The 17,623-nt window shown below is 42.7% G+C and overlaps 1 protein-coding gene across 4 annotated transcripts in view; it reads right to left on the bottom strand.

The window, feature by feature from the left end:
- The window catches only part of nos1apa (nitric oxide synthase 1 (neuronal) adaptor protein a), a 441,188-nt gene that overhangs the window by 230,087 nt on the left and 193,478 nt on the right, over positions 1–17,623 (bottom strand). For all 4 annotated transcript variants that reach the window (XM_041208009.1, XM_041208010.1, XM_041208011.1 and 1 more), the window contains one exon: positions 10,533–10,591. In XM_041208009.1, the coding sequence (XP_041063943.1) occupies positions 10,533–10,591 (59 nt within the window). The remainder of the gene's footprint in view (positions 1–10,532; positions 10,592–17,623) is intronic.

Raw genomic sequence — 17,623 nt, 5'->3', positions numbered from 1 at the left:
CAGAACCACATCTGATTCTAACAAAGCAAACCTTTGGAATATAAATCTTTCTTAAAATTATGAAAAAGATTTTGCCCATCAGGAAATATTGAATAGACTGAGGATCTTTTCACTGGAAAACAGAAGCTGTGGGTTGACCAAAGAGAGATCTTTGAATTTAGGAGGGATTTGATAGGGTGAATAGACATGGAGAATAGGTTTCCACTTGTGGGGTGTCCAAAGCTAGGAGCTGTCAATATAAGGAAATTTCTAATAAATCCAATGAGAAATTCAGGTCAGACCTCTTTATCTACAGTGTCTACAGTATGGGAATTGTTGCCACATAAATTTAAAAAAAAAACTTGCATTTATATAGTGCCCTTCATGAGCTCAGCAAGTCCCAAGCTCTTTGCAGCTATTGAAGTAGTTTTGAAGTATAGTCACTGCTATGATTTAGGAAATGTGGAAGTCAATTTGCACATATCAAAGGTTCCACAAACAGCAATGTGATAACTACCAGGTAACCTGTTTCTTAGTGATTTTGATTGAGGGATAAATATTGGTCAGGAGACTGAGGAGAACTCCCCTATTCTTCTTCAAAATAATCTCATGACCTCTTTTACGTCCACTTGAGAGAGCAGACAATACCTGGGTTTAATGCCTCATCTGAAAGATGACATCTCCGACAGTGCAGCACTCTCACCACCTCACTGGAATGTCAGCTTAGAATTTGCACCCAAGTCTTGAGAGTGAAACTTGAACACAAACTTCTGACTCAGAGGCAAGAGTGTTATCAGTTGAGCCACAGCTAACACAACAATGAACTTTATGGAGTGACTGAGCAAAATAGCATGGATGCATTTGAATGGAAGGTAGATATGTACATGCAGGAGAAAGGAACAGAAGGAGATGCTAATTGGGTTAGATGAAGTAGGGCAGGAGGAATCACATGTGGAACATAAACAGTCAAGCCAAATTCCCTGTGTCTATGCTGTAAGTTCGATGTCACTATGGCCTGTTGATTTGCAGACAACTACCCTCCCTGACAGAACAGGAATCACTGTGTCCTGTGGAATATTTAATTCCTTCAGTCTATAATAATCCCAATATTCTAAAAGGATAATCTTAAAAGAAAGAAAACTGCAATGATGAAGGGTTTGTTTGGCTCTCCAGTGTTACTGCTAATAATGGACGATAGCTGTGTGCTCCTGATTGGTTAGTCAGTGCCATTGTGTGGGCACTCAACTCCCAAGTGTCTGCGCTTGCAATGACATCAATAAAAACCCAAGGCACATGGTGGTAAAGTTAACCTCAGTGCCCACTGGAAAGAATAGCTCCCGCCTGGTTCAGTTCCCCACAGGCCCTCAGCCAAAACATGGCACATTCACGTGACCAATTATCCGTGGCTCCAAAAGAGACAGTTTCACATTTATTTCAGCTAAAATTCAGATATTTTCCCCCAGCAGTTCAGAAACCTAAGCTTGTTTTTTCCCAAATACTTCTTTTGACCGATTTCTGCAGACGGTTTTCAAACAGGAGCTTATCCTTTCAGGTGTTTCTGTCACGTTAGTTGGAGCCCCTCAACGTGTTCTGAGATTTAAATGTATTTACGAGAAATTTTGACTACTAGCCAGCCATATTCTTTGATCTTACTCGACCGTGCACTGATCTGGCGATAATGACCATTCCAGTGTGTTTTATTTTAACAGAGAGTTGATTAAAGGGTGATGCACAGCTGAATGCTTTAATCAACTTGAGGTCTCTGACTCAACCATAAAGCTCACTGAAACGTGTCTTAGTATTCGTGGGTAATTCTAGTTTCAGAAATCCAAGCTTTAGCTGTGCCTTAACCCTTCCCATTCTAGCCACTTGGGTTGGCCATTTTCTGCAATCAATTTGCAGGTGCAGATTAAAGTGCAGGAGGGATCTATGTAAAGCACATGAGAGTGACATGCAGCATGCTTGACTATGCAGGGTATTATGCTCTTATGTTAAGGCATTTAACCCCAGAACGTTCAAATTATACTGCCTGGTTTTTGGAAACCATGGCGCAATTTCACAAATGCTATCAGGCAGTAATGAATTAAACCAGGGAACATAAAACCTGAAATGCATTGGCTGCCCTGCCCCATAAATAAAGAAGTCAAAAATGAAATCCTGTGCAATGCTATAATCATGTAAAACGTCACGACTGACAAAAAGTGTGCTGCACTATGTGAGGACAGTATATAACCATTGTCAATCCAACCTTCCAGATATATGGCAACTGCCACAGGGAGCAAATCCCAGGGTCTCGGCATAATCAACACATGAGCAATGAGTGGTTTTCATCAGATGGCCTTCTTCCCATCTTGTGCAAGAGCTTTCATCTATCTGTACATCAATATATTAAACAACAAGGACCACGCCATTTAAAGCTACAGAATGTGTTAGCAGTCTATTCTCACTGGGCAAGAAGCTGATGTGACCTTACATTGCACAGCAGACAAGACAGTGACAGAACTTTCTCAGTAACTTATCTGTCAGCTAAGGAACAGAGAAAGTGCTTTGGTTTGTAAATATGCCGCGCTGCGCTTGCTTGCTTCACTGTAAAGCAGGTTGCCCTTGATCTGCAATTATGCTGCATCTATTTTTCAGTACTGCAAACAGAGGCAGCCCCAACTCCATTGACAGGGTTCAACACAAAGGCGGCAGCACCAGTACCTAAGTCAGCATGAAGACTTAGTACAGGAGGCCGCTTTTCCACACTCTCATACTGTCACTCAGCAGATGTGACCAGGCAGTTGCCACGGGTCATCAGATTTTCTCAGGACTGGACTGACAAGCTTTTAGGTTTTCTGAGTTCTGGGCCTGAATGGATCTTGTGTCCACTGTCAGTCATGATTGCAGCTCAAACATACACAGAGCAGACTGGCAAGTATTGGGCAGCCCAGTGGAATGCTTCATGTGGAATTGGTTCACAATATATTAAAGAACAAGCACAATTAACTCCCATCTGCTTTGCCAGGATAGGAAGGTGATTTTCTGACAGAAACTGGATGAATTAAGTGTGCTTGCTGTGTTTGAATGATCTGATGTATGACATTTGCCTCACACACAGGTCACAGTGCAGCCAGGCACTCAAGGCACAAGGACATACATTTTTTTAAAACGTGGTGCCCATTTAGTTTGGACGATAGGAGATCATTATCATCCCTGCATCAGATGCCTATTTACAGTGCTAAAATCAGTCTCTATTTCTGAGTGGAATACACCAGCACATTCATTGTTCCCCAGTGCCTGCGTCTTGACCTGCTGGTAAAAGATTATGTGCCACCTAAGTCAGAGAGGTCAGAGGTCAGGGCTAAACCAAAGGCCAGTCCACCAGTCCTCCTGGTCAGGAGATGTGAGTCAGACCTGCGATGTGAAAATGCCTTTTGCCATGGAAAGAAATAGAGGCAAAACAATTCTGTCATAGACTTACAAATTTGAACATCAGTTGTGACAAATTGTGATCTGCTGGATGTAAGGCAAGTTAGTACACAGAGAGGACAAGTTTTTTGGACAGACATCAGTGAATGGAATGTCCCACGAACCACGAGGGACAGGGGACTGATTAACCAACTGACTGGCTAATGATACCTTCATGGGCCTACAATTTTGCCACTGGAATAAGGCAGCAGACTTTAGCAACATAAACTATGAAAGGTAATGAACAAACATTGCTCTCCCATGCAGAGTTTTAGGCACTGTTATCCACATGATTTTCATTTTTGAGAGAGCCAGGTGTCTATAACCTCACCACCAGAGACCATTAAAGAACCAGTTTCATTCTGTAAAAGATTTGTAAAATATCCAGTAAAGTTTTCAAATTAAAATTCCAATTAATTTCAGCCCATTAAGTTAGATCATTAAACAAATGATTAACTGGACTTCCAGATGCCTGTCTTCAAAAACAGTTTTATTAGCAAAATAAAGTGGCAAGGTTTAATCTTCATCTTGCTTGTGCTGTTTTTTTTGTTTCTGAATTAAAGTTTTAAAAACATATATGAATGTGTCATGGAAAAGATAAATAAAACCCAGGAACTAGCTTGTCGTGGTACGTGGCAAATTCCAGGTTCAGATTGTAGGATATGATGAGGTCATATTGTCATGTGACAGTACAGTGTTGTCAGGTTTCTCTATAGAACAAAGATGCCTTTCAACCTTTACTACTCTCACGTTCCAATTGGTGAATGATATTCAGATGTGAAACCAGGCATATTAAATCATTGGTCCACTTCTGCACTTTAACATATATGCTGCCTGATGCTGCGTTGTCATTACCAATAACAACTTGGATTTAGATAGCACCTTTAACTTAGTGAAATGGCTCAAGGTGCTTCACAGCAGCACAAACAGACAAAGTTTGACACCCAGCCACATAAGTCACTATTAGGACAAGTGATCATGCTTTTGGTCAAAGAGGCTAGCTTTAAGGAGCATCTTAAAGGAGTAAAGAGAGGGAGAAGGCAAAGAACTTTCATAGGATCGTAGAATGCTTACAACACAGAAGGCCATTCAGCCCATTGTGTTCATGTTCTCTGGAAGAGCAACTCACCTAGTCTCATTTCCCCAGCCTTTTCCCCATAGTCCTGCAAATTGTTTCACTTCAGCAGAGATCTCGGAGGGTTATAAGACTGGAGGAGGTTACAGAGATAGGGAATGATTTGAAAACAAGGATGAGTATTTTGAAATTGAAGCGTAGCCAGGCCAGTTGTGTCATGCACGACAGCTCAATTGAATGAATGTACAGCTAAAAGAACAGCAAGCAATAGGTTTTTAATTCTGGAACACCTTTTTTCCCCAGGGGAAACTGTCATGTATCTAATCAAAAACAAGATGATAGATATCAGGAATAAAAACAGAACAGGCTGGAAACATTCAGCAAGTCAGGCAGCACCTGCAGAGGGAGAAAGTTTACTTAATTACCCTCATTAAGACAACCCATGGTGCGATGTTTGTTTTTAGAGAGATGCGCGAAGCAGTGCAAGCTTGGGTGATTTTTCTTGGTTTCATCCAGCTAATTTCAGCTCAATATTTTTGGCACAATGATAGCAGAACTCAGATCTGGGCAGAAAGACTGCAATGCTGGTAAGCAAAACAAACTCATTTCATTCATGCACTAAAACATGAATTCCTGGTTGCTACAGACATCTGCCTTTACTCAAAAAGAAATCCAATTAAAGCCTGGTTACCAAGCACACCCATAGATACTGCGTGGGTTTTAACTTTTCTACCTGGTACTATATTCATACTTTTTTAGAAAAAAAAAACAATCTCAACATTTTCCCATTAAAAGGCAACAGGTTTCGCATTGGGGTACAATGAGATTGAGACAGGGTAGTCAATGCTCTTAGTTTGCTCTCTTCCAAAAGCAACAAAAATCAATTAACTGGTAACTCATCCGATGGCTATTTGTGGGATCTTGCTTTGTGCAAAGATTTATCAATGTGATGGCATTTCAAAATAATTCATTGTACATGAAGTACTTTGGGACATTGCTGAGAGATGTGACAAGATACTATCTTTATTACTGAATTTTCTCCAAGTACTTTCCTGATGTGCTGAATAAAACTGCCAACTCGCACAGATAAATCCTCTTATTTTCCTATGAGCTGAGGCCTAGCTGCATGAAGGGTAATGTGCCATAGTGTGCCCTGGCATCAGACATGTTTGGTTTCTCTGGAAATAGAAATAGGATTTCCACAGCATACCCTGTTTCTTAATAACACAATAAAGGTCAGAAAATAAACTAATTAACTGGCATTTACACTGGTCACTGAAATCAGTTCGAATAACAAAGTAGGTTTTGGACCAGTTATTGAAAGGGTTAAACAAACAAACCAATCAGTCTTTTTTTTTGAATGGCATTCTTAGCCAATCTTTCAAGCAACAACTTGCAGTTATATAGCGCCTTTCAGGTAAAAAAGCATCCCAAGGTGCTTAACGGGATTGCCATGGGGTGATGTGGGGGAGATCCCAGGGTCAGGGGCTGTGGGTGAGTCCCCGAGATCTGTACAACAGTTACCCAGAAATTAGAAGTGGTTTTAATCTTTCTAACCTTTCTGGGTAACTATTGATGTAACAGAGTTGGAACCATCCGAAGTTTGTGATTTAGATCACATTTTGGGATGGTTCACGGTGCAGGGAAATTGCCCATGGGAAGTTTGCACTTCTGGGCAATAGCCTTGCAAACCTTAACTGGGAACTTCCGAAGGGGATTCCCCAGCGAATCTTTCAGATACAACGCTTCCCCCACCCAACCCCACCACCACAATCCGATGACCTGCAACTTGGAAGTTATGGCCCATTATCGCAATACTATGTTTCTCCAGAAGCCACTGGGGAACTGCAGTTTATAATGCAGACTATCAGAGACCATTGATGGGACTTCTACAGTGCATGGTGAAAGGTGACAAGATATTGTGCTGACTATTAAGACATGGCTTTAATCAGGCAATTCTCTAATCTTTCCCAGGAGAATAGAAACTGGCCACTGTACAATAGAGCGGGAAGGAGAACTGTTGCGAGTCACACTCCTAGGGCTTAATTTTCACCCCCAGGTCGGGAGTCCAGACTCGGGATAACTTCCACCCTGCACACCCAACTTGGGAAAAGTGTCCCAGATGATCAGATTTTCGTCCCGGGTTGGGGTGGGGTGAAATGGGAGTCAGGCATGCTGCCCTGGAAATAACGTGGAGGCAACACAGCAGGTGCCAGCTGCGGAGGCGAGCTGGGCAAAAAGGCTCGCCTCAGTACTCCGGCGCAGTGAGAAAAAGAATGAAATCAAAATCAACCCTCTAGCCTTCACAACCCCCCCCCCAACTAAAAAACTCCCCATGTCCCAGCCATACCACCCTATGCTACCTCATGCCCCCACCCAACCACCATGTCCCTTCATACCCTCCATCACAATCTATGCCCCTCCACCCACCATGGCTCTTTATAGCCCCTATGCCAACTTAGTGCCAACTCATGCCAATCACCACCCACCACCTTTTACCCTTACACCTTCCATGTCAACTTACACAGTTTCCACCATGGCAGACCTGAGGACCCATGCTAAGATTAAATAAAGTTCTTAAGTGCATTGATGAAATCATTATTTAAAAAAAAATGCATTTGATTAAAAATCCATTCACTATATTTAAATTCCTTTAATCCCTTGTAAGAGCAAGCATTTATTTTCATATTCCCACTTCAAAGACTTTATAAGCATGTGGAGCTGTCAATCAGTGAATTGACAGGCACCATGCTGTGATAATGATAGGTTGTGAAATCAGTCATGCAGTACTAATCCTATAATCCCCTCAGGTTCAGACTTGAAATAACAAGCACAGATATTTTGTTCAACACTGCAGGCAGTTTTTTTCTCACAAATTTAAAAGGCAGGAGACTTAAATATTATGACAGCCCCTTTGACAGTCCAAATGAGCTTGACAATGAGTTTTATCCACTTTTTATGCACATTCATGTCCACTCCTAACAATCCCAAAGGGCACTTTACCACTCCTAAAGGGTGCCTGACCTTTCCCAAAGTCATCCGTGACCATAGCCAAAAGGGTGCCTTACCTTTCCAAAAGGGTAACCTACCTCTCCAAAGAACTGCATTAAACTTAGGCCTCCCCCAGGTCTAATGCGTACATGTTGTATTTCCCACTCCCTCCTTGAGAAAATCAGATCAGATTAGTGGGAGCAAGGTCAGGACTTTCAGATCCGGAGCCTTTCCCTTTTCTGCGCAAAAATTCAGGCCCTAGGCTGAAATTTTACCCTCTCTCTCCTTTACCCAGCTAGAATGAAGCATGAGATGGGTTAAAGTTTGAATAAAGTCTAGCTGCTAGCTCCTACCTGCTGTAAGTTTTTATAGCAGTGAATCAGACCATCATCAAGGTCCTGCCAAAGGCCGTATATCCTGACATGAAGTATTACTGATGTTACAAATACAAAGCTTATAATATTTTTTGTGTTTTGGGACTGTATCTTCAATTTAGGGTAGGATGGAATAATGAAGGGGCTATGTGACCTCCTCTAAATTCTGCTGGCAACAAGCTTGGTTGGCTTGGTGGTTAAGGGTTAAAGGGGGGCCTAGGCTGTTGAACTAGGTGGAAGGTGCAAGATATACACATCTGTAAACAATTGCCAGAGCAGCTGTGCTGACTGTTCATCTCCAAAACCCAGGGAGGAGTTGGTGATGTCAGGTTTTGTAAATGGTTATATTTTAAACCATTTATTTAATTCCAAGATGGAATGAGGCAGGGGGTGGGGGGTTGGGGGGGGGGGGTGTCAAGAAGATATTTAAATAGCATTTCTACCCAGATACATGGCCCTTTTGATTCCCATTTCCATTAGATGGGTTTGAGAGAAGAAGAGCCCATAGGAAGTTATTTTCGGGTTGGGCTGCAAGTTTTCATAAAATATCACTGAACTGCAAGAGTCTAGGGGAGAAAGAGACAGCAGAGAGATGAAGGCAGTAAATTTATATTGTTCACCTTCGCCCCACAGAATATGGATGGGAGCTCACGCTTGGATTGAGGAGACCAAGTTTGTGAGGGTTTAAATGAGGCAGGAAGCTTCGCTTCGCCTTGGCTGGAGAGAAGAATCTCCAATTTCTCCCTCACTATGAGTCAGTTCTGGGATTAGGAATTACCCAGCTGGGGGTGGAAGAATGGAAGCAAGCCACTGGGAGCTAAGAATCATCTTGAAGAATGAAGTAGCCACTTAAGGGACAGAGTCAAGTAGAACCATGGAGGGAGGTTTTTGACTGTTTTATAATTTAATGGGAAGCTTTTCTGTAGTTTAGATTATGAGTTGCCTTCTGAAATAATGCTTAGTCAACTTTGCTTTTACTTTGTTTGTTACAGTAAAAGTCTTAAATCTTGAAATCTTCTCATTCAATCCTTTTAATCAGTCACTGTAAATTCATTTTTTAAAAACAAGTTATTGGACTCCATGGGGATTGTAGCACTGGTTTGATATTGAACCCACCACCCACCCAGCCCCCACAGCACCCCCATGCCACCCACCTCCCCACCCACATCACAAGCCTGGTCTTGTGCCCACCTCTTGGTCACCTTCAGAGCCTTCCTGCTGCTGACTACCTGGGATCGTTCCCATGGGTATAGCTTCCTGCCACCAAGTTCCTGCTTCCACCCACCAACCAGGCTCAATCCATCCCGGTGGGACTTTTAATTAATGAGGCTCTGCCGCTAAGATCGACAGGCCTCTGCATCCTTGGATTCCCTGGCTGAATCATTCATTACCAGCCCCCAGTCCTCACGGCCTGAATGTCTGATTGTATAGCAGCTTTGAAAAAGGCCTCTCAAGACAAGGGAGGTGGTGGACAGGTGCGATGGTGCAAACAAAAACAGTAAAATAAATGTAAACTGAGACGGGAGAAGGCAATCTTCTGTACTATTATCTCCTTATAAGAAATATATTCAATGTCAGCTCCTGTATCTGTGTAAAATAATGTGATTATTTCAAACTTCTGGAAGTCACAAGATGTAACAGCATGGGGCTACAATTAATTCCAGTTTACTTCAAATAGCCAATTGGCAACCTTGTGGGCAACAGTAGATAACAGGGAAGGCACTAGTTGCAGAGAACAAAGTCTGCCTGTGGGAGCTGCTCTTGAACAAAGTCTGCCTGTGGGAGCTGCTCTTGAACAAAGTCTGCCTGTGGGAGCTGCTCTTGAACAAAGTCTGCCTGTGGGAGCTGCTCTTGAACAAAGTCTGCCTCTGGGAGCTGCTCTTGAACAAAGTCTGCCTGTGGGAGCTGCTCTTGAACAAAGTCTGCCTCTGGGAGCTGCTCTTGAACAAAGTCTGCCTCTGGGAGCTGCTCTTGAACAAAGTCTGCCTCTGGGAGCTGCTCTTGAACAAAGTCTGCCTCTGGGAGCTGCTCTTGAACCAAGTCTGCCTCTGGGAGCTGCTCTTGAAGTACTTATAAATGGTTCCATGAAATATATGAAATAATAACACAGGTGAAAGTTCAAACATGCAGGTATCTAGATACATCCAAAGTTATGAGGATTTGAATGACAAGTCTCCTGCAGACAACTGTTGCTTTTAACTGGCTGATTCCGTGAAATAGAGTCCAGATCTAATTCCTTTAAATTAAAAAAATCTGATTTCCTATAACATCCTTTAATGAGGAACATTTCAAATCTTTACACGCATCACTGGAGCATTTTGTCCATTCCCATAGCAACTCTAACACATAGAACACACTTCTGGGAATTAAACATACCGCTTCAAAAACATGAACTTACTGAACTGTACCATCGCTCAATAGATAAAACCACCAGAGAGCTCTTGAAGTGTGTAATTTTGTGTGCTTTAATGCCTGACGGAGGAATCCTAACTGCGATAATAAGCCAGTCATTGCCTGGTCATACAGCAGGTTGCAGCTTGGTTTACATATGTAACAGATGTTTACTGGCTCCCCATGAACTTTGAACTCCTCGAGGTAAACAGTGAAGTCATGATAACTTCAGAAGCTCACAAAACTGCTGCTCACTAGGAGCATCAACTCACCTGTAGATAGGATCCTGCATAATCAGCATCTTGCTCTCATCCCAGGTCCACTCCTTTTTCTGAAGAAAGCAACAAAAAAAAAAATTACTCAGCAGTAATAAATTGTCAACTAATCCGCAAGTGTTAGACGCAGTAATATAGAGTGAAATGTGCTGATTGTCCGGGAAATGGCTGTACACATTGTGTGAAATTCCTGCACTAAGAGGCTGTGCCAATCCAAATTCCAAAGGAATTGAATTTAAGGATTATGGCAACAGCTACAAGAAAAATAAGCACTGCTCACATACATTACATTCCATTACATTCTGAAAACAGGTCAGATAAAATTGGTTTATATTCCCTTGAGAATAGGAGATTGAGAGCTGATCTGATTGAGGTGTTTAAAATATTAAAAGGGTTTGATAGATAGGTCCATGTAAACAATTTCTTCAGGTGGGAGAAGGGGTGAGAGAATCTCAACGGCAGGTGAAGGGAGATGTGCATTTAAATGTGGAGGTTCCTAGATATGCATGTAAGTGACCTAAACTCGTCACAGAAAGTTAAATCAAGTTGAATATTGCTGAAAAAAAGAGACATTCTGTTGAAGCTTTTCGGCTTGCACTCATCAGGACAGATGCAAGAATACCAAATCTCAAAGGGGGTTCGGGGTGGAGGAGTCAGTTGGAGGGGTGGGGTGGGGAAGTCCCTTGTGGGAGTCAGTGTGGGTAGAATAGTTACCCAGAAGCAAGAAGTGGTTCTAATTCTTCTTACTGTTTCTGGGTAACTATTAATGTAACACAGTCGGAACCATCCAAAATTTACAATTCAAATTGCATTTTTGGATGGTTCCCAGTGCAGGGCAATTGCCCATCGGAAGTTTGAACTTCCTGGGCAATTGCCGTGCAATCCTTATCTCGGAACCTTCAGGTGTGTGTGTGTGTGTGGTGGGGGGGGGGTGTCGGGGAGGTGGGGGATGTTCCCCAGCACATCTTTGGGGTACCTACCAGATACACTGCCCTGGAGCTCGGAAGTTGCAGCCTATTTTCCAAGTCTACTGATGACACAAAACCAAGTGGGAATGAGAGTTATGAGGAATATGCAAAGAGGCTTCATGGGGATTTAGACAGACTAAGTGAGTGGGAAAGAACATGGTTGATGAAATACAATGTGGGAAAATGTGTAATTCTCCATTTTGGTCTGGAAAACAGAAATGCGGTACATTTCTTAAATGGCGAGAGTTTGGAAAGTGTTGAACTTCAAAGGGATCTGGGTGTCCTTGTTCATGAATCACTGAAAGCTAATAAACAGGAGCAGCAAGCAATTGGGAAGGCAAATGATATGTTGGCCTTTATTGCAAGAGGATTTGAGTACAGGAGTAAAGAGGTTTTGCTGCAATTGTGTGGAGCCTTGGTGAGACTGCACCTGGAGTATTGTGTACAGTTTGTAATCTCCTAAACAGAGGTGTGAGGAAAAGGAGGAGAGATAAGGAAAGGCAGCCATGAAAAGGGTCTTCACTTTAGTCTATCCTTTCTTTCCTTTTTTTACTGATGCTAATTGACTTGCCAGTGTGTTTCCAAAATCTTTTTTTATTTTGGTCCATATTGTATCCTATCTCTCCAATGTGCCTGAACAATTTGCTGTTGCTAACAATACTCCATCATTTCTTCTGCCAACACTGTGAGGGACATCACAATGCTGCCTATTGCCTCTGTCCCGCTCTGTGCTATGTCACCACCTCCTCCTCCACATTGTGGTTCTGACTTCCCGTTGAACCTGACCCATGAAACGAAAATCCAAGTCTGCCCCTGAACAAGCTGAAAACAAGCTTGTTAGTAGCTTTAAGTGGCCATTTAAGAAGTTTGGGCAAGTTGTCTCTTCTTCCTCCTGATGGAGGCTTCTGAAATCTGAATGTGCCTAATGGGAAAAGGCATGCCAACCCAGGGGAGGGTGCAGGTATAAGTGGCTATCCCAGTGAGGGCAAGAGTTCAACTAGTTATTATAGATGTCTTCCTAATGAAATAGTTTTATGATTCACACAATAAAACCTTCCCCCGCTCCCCAAGATTGATAAGCAACATGTTTGACCACTGCTTCGAACTACTAAATAACAACAACAGCTTATTTTTATATAGCACCTTTAACGTAATAAAATGTCCCAAGGTGCTTCACTGGGAAAACCAAATAGGACACTGAACTACATAAGGAGTTAAGCAGATGGAGTAGGTTTTAAGCTGTGGCTTAAAGGAGGAAAGTGAGGTGAAGAAGTGCAGGGAGGATATTTCAGAGTTTGGGGCCCATGCAACAGCCACCAATGATGGAGCGATTAAAATCAGGCAGGTTCAAGAGGCCAGAATTACAGGAGTGCAGATATCTCAGAGGGTTTTGAGACTGGAGAAGATTGCAGAGAAAGGTCACAAAGGGATTTGAAAACAAGGATAAGAATTTTAAATTCAAGACATTGCTTGACTGGGAGCCAGCACAGGGTCAGTGAGTACAGGGGTGAGAGGTGAATGGGACTTGGTGTGAGATAGAGTTAAGACATTGGCAACAGAGTTTTGGTTAAGCTAAAGCTTACAAGTTCAAGAATGGGAGACCTGCCAGAACTGCATTGATATAGTCAAATCGAAAAGGTAACAAAGGCATGAGTGCCATTAATCTGCAGGCTAAATTCCCATCATACAGTAAACCTTCAAACTAAACTTTATTATTTCACTTGGCCTAACAATAGGTTAATCGATGTTTAAAAGATGAGTTCTGATAAAAGGTCATGCCTCTAACATAATGCTATCTTTCAACTTCAGGTACATTCCCAAGTCCTTTCCACTTTGGGGTCGTATTTATATTATATGCTTTTTAAACAAACTTTCTAAGATCCATTTTTAAAAAATTTGATAATACAAATGTTATTTTCTGTAAAAGTCAAGGAAAAATCCACAAAGATCTATTATTCTGATCTGGGAAATAAAAAGGCCAATTTTATATACAATAAAAGAAAATTTTATTCATCAGTAACATTGTAATTTAGATTTGCACCAATCCGAGCTGTTGTCCCATATAAAAATGCTGATGTACAGAAACAGATTTAGAGAACGTGCATAATGATTCCTGTCTTAACTTTAGAAATTCCACTCTCCAGGCACTGAGAATGACAAGTCGTGCAACTTGGAAGCAAAAGACCAGAGACGTATATATTCAACATGAAGAAAACTACGAAATGGAAAATGGGGACTAGGCACAGAAAAGACTTCAAATCTTCTAAATGAATGGTGTCTATTTCATTGCCGGCAGACTTGTCAATAAATAATTCATTTGATTGGTTTTCCAACATTCCAATAGTGACCACACCTCAAACGCACTAATTAAGTGTAAAGCATTTTGGGACATCCTCAAGTTATGAAAGATGTTTATATAAATTCAATTTTTTCTTTCTTTCCAAACATTAGGCCATTCTCAAGGGTAGTCATCCTGCTTAGCGCCAATATCATAGGATATATAACTAAAACCAGCAGACCTGCCAAGGCAGCCATTTGTAAAGTACATCAATTACCTAAACCCAGTTTAGCTTCTGGGGACCACAGTCCTTCCGAACTCTTTCTTGGGATACCTGAACCAGGATTATTGAGCACACTGACCATGTGCTCGGCCATTCAAAGTCTTCCCGGTTCCTCATTCAGTTAAATAGATATAATTTAAAATTTGCCTCGTTGGTTGTAGCTTCCTTCCAGTTAGTCTGGATGTCAGCAGTGGACCGTCTCCGCAGGGACACCGTGTGAAAATATTTAGAGAAGGAGGGGAAAACGTACCCTACCTCGCCCCCGTCCTGATGGCCATTTTTATGTGCGGCTGCATCAAATTTTGTGTAGGCCCGCGGTACGCAAACACCAAGTGTCACTATGTGCTGAGGTTCTGTCTGTCTCCGGCGTTGGCTCAGGACACATTGCCCCAGAAATTCCAGCCTGTTGGATGTGCCATACTATCTGCCTCTTGTGGAAAGGTTTCTGCAGAAGAAACACCTTTGACCACAAGTTTATTTGGCTGGCCTGCATGTAACAGGGGAGGGGATGGCAGAGTGGTATTATCACTGGGCTAGTAATCCAGAGACCCAGGGTAATGCTCTGGGGATCCTGGGTAATGCTCTGGGGATCCAGGGCAATGCTCTGGGGATCCTGGGTAATGCTCTGGGGATCCAGGGTAATGCTCTGGGGATCCAGGGTAATGCTCTGGGGATCCTGGGTAATGCTCTGGGGATCCAGGGTAATGCTCTGGGGATCCTGGGTAATGCTCTGGGGATCCAGGGCAATGCTCTGGGGATCCAGGGTAATGCTCTGGGGATCCAGGGCAATGCTCTGGGGATCCAGGGTAATGCTCTGGGGATCCAGGGTAATGCTCTGGGGATCCAGGCTCAATTCTCATCATGGCAGAAGATGGAATTTGAATTCAATTAAAAAAGATCTGGAATTGAATGCCTGATAACCATGAAATCATTGGCAATTGTCATTAAAACCCAACTGGTTCACTAATGTCTCTTTAGAGAAGGAAATCTGCAGCTGTTACCTGGTCTGGTCTACATATGACCCCAGACCCACAGCTTTGTGGTTCACTCTTAAGTGCCCTCTGAAAAAGGGCAATTAGGGATGGGCAATAAATGCTGGCCTAGCCAGTGACGCCCGTGTCCCAGGAATAAAAAACTTATTTTTGAGGCCCTGAGGGAAAAGGAGATGGTGGATCCTGTCAGATGGTTCCCCGAGCAGACTGTCAAAGTCATTTGGCAGAATGCCTCATCAGCAAAACTTTCAAAGAAGCACCAAAACGAGCCTGGCTCGTGGTGAGAAAGGCCCTCCCTGTCAGATCCTTCCTGCCACCCAGAGTCTCTCCCCCTCCAAATGCTGCCCTTGTGACAGCTGCAGTGGGGATGAGCCCATCACCCATCTCCTTCTGCAATGTGCCTTTACAAAGAAGGTCTGGAAAGAGATGCAGTGACTTTTGTTGAGGTTCATCTCACGCAGCTCATCCCTGGGGGCACACATAGATAAACATCAACTGTGGCTGGTGGACCATCAACTTAGTCAAATACACTCTTTGGTCAGCCTGAAATCTATTGGTCTTCCAGTGCAAAGACATGTCCATGACCGATTGTGGCACATTCCAAGGTCCAGGACTAAGTGGTGAGGGGTGCACTAAAGCTTGGGATTGCTGCCCCAAAGACCCAATGGGGAAAGGTCACAACCTAAAGTCCTCCTGCCATATTATACTAAGTGGCTGGAAACTTTGTAAAATGCCTCCAGAGGTATCTTTGTCATGGAATGTACATTGTAAATATCACATGCAATTGCAATTGTATTGAAGCAGCTGAGTGCCATTCTGTATGGGATACACATGAACTGGATTGCACTTTCAGTAATGTCCAATCTGAATTGTTATGGAATGTAATTTTACAATAGTTTTTTTTATGGATAGAGTATATTTTGGAGGGAGAAAAAGCTCGTGGCTTTTAAGGTGATTCCTCTGAGCGCAGCTTTTAAGGTTGCAAAGCAGTCCTGGTATTTCCGAAAGCCAACCTCCTCAGGGCAAAGCAAACTTGCAGCAGGGGTTTCAAACAGGTATTAGATCTTTTGCATCGCAACTAAGGGCCTACTGCCCGTTTTTAGCTCTTAATAATAGGGCAGTCAGTGAAGTTATTGCTTGTAATGTGTGTGTGTTTGTGTGTGTGTGTGTGTGTGTGTATGTGTGTGTCTGTTTGTGTGTGTGTGTGTGTATGTGTGTGTGTGTATGTGTGTGTGTATATGTGTGTGTGTGTATATGTGTGTGTGTGTGTGTGTGTATATGTGTGTGTGTGTGTGTGTGTGTATGTGTGTGTGTGTATGTGTGTGTATGTGCGTGCCACATCGGTGGCTTAGGATTCCATTTAATGTGCAAATGTTTAGACTGTTTAGATTTCAGTTCACAGTGCTTGCAGTTTTTATTTTACTTGTTTAATTTCTGAAGTGTGTTTTGTTGACCTCACTGATGACCAACTTTACATCAAACCATTGGAGCAAAAGAGCTAAAGCCCCAGAGAGAATTAAACTGTGCTCACCTGACTTTCTTCCCTTCCCTACCCCATCTCTTCTGCCAAACTAGGAGCAACTCAAAGATCAAGCCCCAACCATGGGTACCTCATCAATTCTCAACCACAGCTCCTAGACCCATTATCAAAGACACAGGGTACGCGCTGCACTCTTCAAATAAAATTAAAGTGCGTATTCTCTCCTAAGATCATGTTACTGCAAATATTACAAGGTGTTACTGTTTTCCTGGTTTATGTTTATTCCACAAACAACATCACTGAAACAGACTATTTGGCCATTACCTCATTGTGGTTTTTGAGACCTAGCTGTGTGCAAACTAGCAACCACATTTCCTTCATTACAACAATTACCACACTTGAAAAACCCTCACTGGCTGCAAACTGCTTTGGGATATCCTGAAGTCTTGAAAGGTGCTACAGGTCAAAGGTTGGGAATTTTGTGGCGAGTAACTCACATCCTGACTCCCCAAAGCCTGTCCACCATCTACAAGGCACAAGTCAGGAATGTGATAGAATACTCTCCACTTGCCTGGATGAGTGCAGCTCCCACAACACTCAAAAAGCTCAACTCCAGCCAGGACAAAGCGGCCCACTTGAGCAGTATCCCATTCACCACTTTAAACATTCATCCTCTCCAGCATCAACGCACATCGGCAGCAGTGAGTGCCATGTACAAAATGCACGCAGCAACTCACCAGGATTCCTTCCACAACATCTTCCAAACTCATGACCTCTACCATCTAGAAGGACAAGAGCAGCAGATGCATGGGAATAACACCACCTTCAAGTTCCCCTCCAAGCCACAGACCAGGCTGACTTGGAAATATATGCAGCTGGGTCAAAATCGTGGAACTCCCTAACAGCACTGTGGGTATTGCTACAACATATGGGCTTCAGCAGTTGAAGGCTGCTCACCACCACCTTCCTTAGGACAATTAGGGATGGGCAGTAAATGCTGGTCTAGCCAGAGACACCCACATCCCATGAATGAATTAAAAAGATGCAAGTCTTTTTTTGTCTTTTACTGAATATATTGGAATTCCAT

This window comes from Carcharodon carcharias, chromosome 16 (assembly GCF_017639515.1).
Source record: "Carcharodon carcharias isolate sCarCar2 chromosome 16, sCarCar2.pri, whole genome shotgun sequence".
NCBI lineage: Eukaryota > Metazoa > Chordata > Chondrichthyes > Lamniformes > Lamnidae > Carcharodon > Carcharodon carcharias.
The sequence above is the reverse complement of the archived record's forward strand: the minus strand, read 5'-3'. Positions and strand labels throughout refer to the sequence as shown.